The sequence below is a fragment of the Pieris brassicae genome, chromosome 6 (assembly GCF_905147105.1).
Source record: "Pieris brassicae chromosome 6, ilPieBrab1.1, whole genome shotgun sequence".
NCBI classification, from domain to species: Eukaryota; Metazoa; Arthropoda; class Insecta; order Lepidoptera; family Pieridae; genus Pieris; species Pieris brassicae.
This window is the reverse complement of record NC_059670.1, coordinates 4,738,679-4,743,966: the sequence shown is the minus strand read 5'-3', so window position 1 is coordinate 4,743,966 and position 5,288 is coordinate 4,738,679. Positions and strand designations below refer to the sequence as shown.

General features: G+C 32.7%; 1 protein-coding gene across 2 annotated transcripts; it reads left to right on the top strand.

The window, feature by feature from the left end:
• The first annotated feature begins 3,103 nt into the window (after positions 1–3,103).
• On the top strand, positions 3,104–4,564 carry LOC123711338 (ommochrome-binding protein-like). 2 transcript variants are annotated; one of them, XM_045663870.1, is made up of 2 exons: positions 3,104–3,229; positions 3,534–4,564. In XM_045663870.1, the coding sequence occupies exon 2, from the start codon at positions 3,534–3,536 to the stop codon at positions 4,383–4,385; it is 852 nt and encodes a 283-aa protein (XP_045519826.1). In that variant the 5' UTR covers positions 3,104–3,229; the 3' UTR covers positions 4,386–4,564. The 2 variants fall into 2 exon arrangements, with proteins under 2 accessions (XP_045519826.1, XP_045519827.1); XM_045663871.1 differs by lacking the exon at positions 3,104–3,229 and adding an exon at positions 3,292–3,445.
• Positions 4,565–5,288: the final 724 nt, after the last annotated feature.

The following is a 5,288-nucleotide window of genomic DNA, read 5'->3' as shown; positions in this document are numbered from 1 at the left end:
AATTAGTTCAAGAATGTAATTAATACTAATAATTTTTGTAAAGAAAAGACATTAGTATATGCAAAATAATCAACAGTTATGTGATTATTTTGTTTATACTATGATATATGCTATGTGATGTTTATAATAGGGATGTGTACTAGTCGGATTGCATAACTTTTGTCAATCATGTTCATAAGTTCATACGTTCATAAGTGTATATTATACCTATATGAATAAATGATTTTAACAATTAAGTAGTAAGTGAGAACTCTTACTGCATCTGCATCATCGGTAAACTATACTGCAGTTATAATTTTAACCAAAACCTGTGAAGTTGAATCGTTCCACAACTTAGTGTTTTTGCGCACTATCACTATGTGGAATTCGCTACCTACTAAAGGATTTTCCGAACAAATTCGACTTAGGGGTTTGAGCACAGAGCGTACCAGTTTTTAAAAGCGTGGCAATTAGCCGAGATCTATCTCTCTGGCTTTAAGAGTGTCTATGGGCGGCTGTATCACTTAAAATTAGCTGAGCCCCCTGGTCTATTAAATACTCTGACCATGATACATGATACTAGATCCCGGAACACGGAATCCTGTAAAATCATAATTGGTGTACACCTTCACCAATTATATATATATCTGGTGATATTAAATGATTATAAGGTATAAGCCAAGCATTTTCTTAAATACGGAAATACCGGATCCTTTGGAGAAGTTGATTGCATCTACATTAGATTTGTTCCACACATTCCTTTGAATACATTTCAACGTCAAATGCATTTTCCAGTTATTTATTTGTTGTATTTAGTACGAGATAAAAGATAAGACTAACATATTAGACTATAAATAAGCTAAAAGGCTACCAAAGTTGAAACAGTCCCTGTTTTGTATGCTCTTTAAACTTTATATACTGATAAGTATAAGATTTTCAAATGCTTGGAAATAAAGTTCAATCGCTTACTAGATATTGGATTCCCCGAGCGCAAATTTATTGCGAAGCACAGGCCTCTCTCAATCCGTTATAGACTCGTAACTTCATATATCCCTTTAGTTATATTGCTTTACTAAGTACAACATAAAATATTGATTCCAGTCCAACTTTATTATGCATTCACATTTAAATTTGTTGCAGAGGTTTAATGCCCGTATAATAAAATCCGTTTAGGTACTTTTTCCTTTGAATTAATTTAATTTGAAATATTCTAGTAAGTGTATATAGTAGTAGTATATAGCAGCCTGTTTTCCACTGCATTTATGTGATTCTCTTACTCTGTAAACAGACGCAACACACGCTATATATATATATATATATATATATATATATATATATATATATATATATATATATATATATATACTATAGCGTGTGCTTCCTAGGGGTAACATCTCGATTTGTGGTATGAGACAGCCACTTTTGCGCCTGTATGATAAACAAATGATTTGGGTTTTCTGTATTATCAGATGTCGAATCCAGGACATAGTTTTAAATAAATTAGGGCGAGATAAACTGAGTAATGTAAAGCTTAAACACTACAAAAGCTTTTAGCGCTTATGGGCTTCTTCAGATATATTTATCATTATGTTTTATGTGTTACAAGCGCCTAATGGAAATATATCGTTAGAAGAAAAACCTTTTATAGGTATACTAATATATTAAACATCATGAAAAAACTTCATAGAAACATAGAAGGCCAACCATTTAAAATGATCAATGTTGGGTGGAATAAATTAAAGGGTACAAACGTAAAACTTCTGATAGTGATACTGACAGCAATACCGATATTTATAATGATTTTTTGTTCTGCGTTCTTGAAGCTTACCTTGAGGTAATGGTTTGGGATGGGGTGCGACTTCGGCATATACCAAAACGTCGGGGTCGGTATTTCTGTCGTAACAACTTCGTTCTTCGCTCACTCCACGGGCCACGGCCAAAGCTAAGGCCTAAGACGAGAGCCTTGCAAGAGCCACCCTTGTGCTAGTCATGAAAAAACCCATTTCGTCAAACAGTCGTATCTCAACTTTCACAGCCTTTAAGACCAACAGCGAGATCCCGAGAGTTATTAGGGACTGAAACTAAGAGCTCAGCTACTAGTTTTATTCAATACATTCGTACGGCAACCCATAATTTCCGCTTTCGACATTTAGGTTTGATTTCAGGCGAATTTTCAGATTTTACAGAATTGGGACTAAATGCTAACATTGAACGGACACGTTTGTACATTTCGCTTCTGCCTTTAGGTGACAAAACATATCTCCAAATACCTATGCATACAAATCGTCTTCGGCACTTTCATTAACTTTTATATATTTTATTATATAAAAGTTATTGAATATATACTTTATTAAAAACATTTTACACAGGAATGATATAAAAATGCTGACTCTGAGATATGTCAATGAAATATTTCTATACTGATAAACAAAGGGTAGGAAGTTTATCAAAAAATATCTCACCCGGTTCATGCTGTGAGAGAAACGACAAAATAAATTTATATTGACAGAGGATAATAAGAAATTCCTATTTGAAAATGGAAGAAGGTAGTTTCAAAGTAACTCAGAACTTTAACTTTAAGGATGTTTTTTTTTTGTTTCGGAAAGCATATAGAAAGGATCTATTTAGCAAGGGGTATATAAAATTAAGGATATAAAATAAAATTCAAATCTTTGCCATAGGGCATTCACGTGTTAAATCCAAAATATCTACGCCCTACACATCGCTTCGTTAAATACAATGATCGGAATTTGCATATTAAGTATTCGATATTTTTTTATTCCTCGCCTTACATTGTGTTTATTATGACACTATAACTATAGTTAAAATGTATATAAGATTAATAATGTTATATAGTTACATTTGTATATGATGCATGATGCAGAGTTGTAGTTTATTTTAGTTAAAAATGTTTTAAATTTAGTATGTCGAATATTCGCTATACTTTCGTGTGTAAGCGATAACCTTTCTTTTGAATTAAGATAAATATGTATAACTGAAGACCGTAAGTAACACAACCACAAAAAATTCAATTTCAGTTTATATGAAAAAGTTACAAAAAATCTGACTGTACTTATATCATTTAGTAGAAGAATGCGATCATAGTGAAGAAGGAAAATCACTGCTCTCATTATTTTCCTTCATATGACCTAAGTGTTTGTGAAATGGATGATGACATGCTTATAGGGTTATCTGTTAATATTATTTGTTAGTATTGCTTTGAACTCGCTGCGCCTCAGTAGTTGATAAAGTGAGTAATTTTTAAATAATAACAAAATGTCGAGTATCATTGTGTGTATTTTATTTATTGGATTTAAAATCAATGTGTCTGCAGTTGTACCATGATCTTACAGAGTAAAAAGCTTAGCATTATTATATTCATATGAAAAATCTTACAGTGTGATGGCTTTCGGCCATATTAAAAAGTTTCATACGAATACGAAATTCACCTTGGTGCCGACGTTTTGTACGTGCCATCCATCATACATACCATCTGTTCTGTTATCTGACATACTGTATCATTTTAAGTATTATAGTAACGACTTTACTTCCAGATGCGTCTCCTAGTGATACTATTACTCGCTGTCTCTATTAAAGCGCGACACATTGAAAAGGAATGTAAAGGAATTGTCGTAAATGACGTACTTCAGAAAGAAGAAATTTTAAAGACGCATGTTATGAGTCCTTATCAACTGGCAATAGATTACGATACTAACACATTATTCTACAGTTATTCGACAGAAGATACTAATGTCTTTCAATCCGCCTATCTTAATTTAAAAACAAATGAATTTGGAAGCATACATGGCATTGCTGGAGGCTTTGCCAACGCAGTTGATAATAAGAAAAATACTGTTTATCTTGGCGGAAGAGATGGTATTTATGAATTTAATTATAATTCTAAAACAGCGCATCGTCTAAATATAACCGATGATAATATTTGGCAACTCATTTATAAAGATAAATTGTACTATTCAAAATACCCAGAAGAACACGCTTATGTATTTCAAAACGGTAGATTTGAAAGAGTACCGGAATTGATGAACACCAGAGCCATGCTGCTATGTGTCGATGATTATAACAATATTTACTTTTCGAATTCATCTGGTTTGTTTATTCATAAAAAAGCAAACGATGCCGTAATTCACATTGGAGACTTTAATGTCAATGGATTTACTTATGATGTGCATGGCGATATATTTTTCTCTACACCAGATGGCATTTTCTCTATTGACGTTGCCAAGAAAGAAGTAAAGAATGTGGCAAATATTGAAAACGTCAGTGTCTATGGTGTGGCAATTGATATTACTGGTAATGTCATTTATGCATCAGAGGATAGTATTATTAGACTCAGACCAACTGCAAAAATTTGTCCAACCGATGCTGACACTGTCAGATTTGACTAAAATGTTCTTTACAATTACTAAGTCGAAATAAATAATTTTAGTTTAGTCTTTTTTTTGTGCATTTGCACAGCTCATGGTTGAAATTAAATCATTCATTTACACAATTTAATAATGTAGAGATAATCAGATCATGTTAATGAGTAATGAAATATGCTTAAATAAACTAATGACTAATTAAATGTGTTTTATTTGTAGTATAATCAGTTATAGATACCTTCACAAGAATGGTTTGAATATCGTACGAGCGTTTCATTTTTAAATTTGATCAGCATCACCTTGATGGCTGGAAATCTTCCACGGTCCGTATTAGCCTTCTCGGGGAGATACGACATCCAATTGATTAAATAAAGAGTATACTCCTCCTTAAAATGACGCAACGCACCCAAGTGGTGTCCAAGGATGATTACTGCCTTTTTTGGGCGGCCCGTAGGCTCGTTTGCTTCCTGTATTATATATAATACATTAAGAATGCTATTCGTTTTTCTGCGCCTGTATAGTTCCTATTTTTCATATTATATATCAACTGAAACAAATGAAACCAGAAATGTGTTAGGCACCTTAATTTTTAGGTTTGCACAGTATGAATCACTGAAGAAGAATTAGTTCATGGATTATTAGTTCGAGAACTGAGGGCATTCGTCACTGGGGCTGGAAAACCTTCTACAGCTTTATAGTGCAAAATACATATTGTAAAATATCATGAGAGCACAATGTTCAGTGATTCACAACGGTCGTGTGATTCCAGCCGCCTATTTGCTAGAAAGCTTTATGAATAATTCTTTTGTGTAGCCCTCTTTTTTCACTATACTTGATGAAAATTTTATTGCCTTTTGATGTCGAGCCAAGGCGTGCAAAATTAAAAATGTTTTTTACATTATTTTATTCTTTAATTCTCATGTTAAA

Coding starts and splice junctions, on each gene's coding strand:
- LOC123711338 (XM_045663870.1), top strand. CDS start 3,534: ATGCGTCTCCTAGTGATACTATTACTCGCTGTCTCTATTAAAGCGCGA.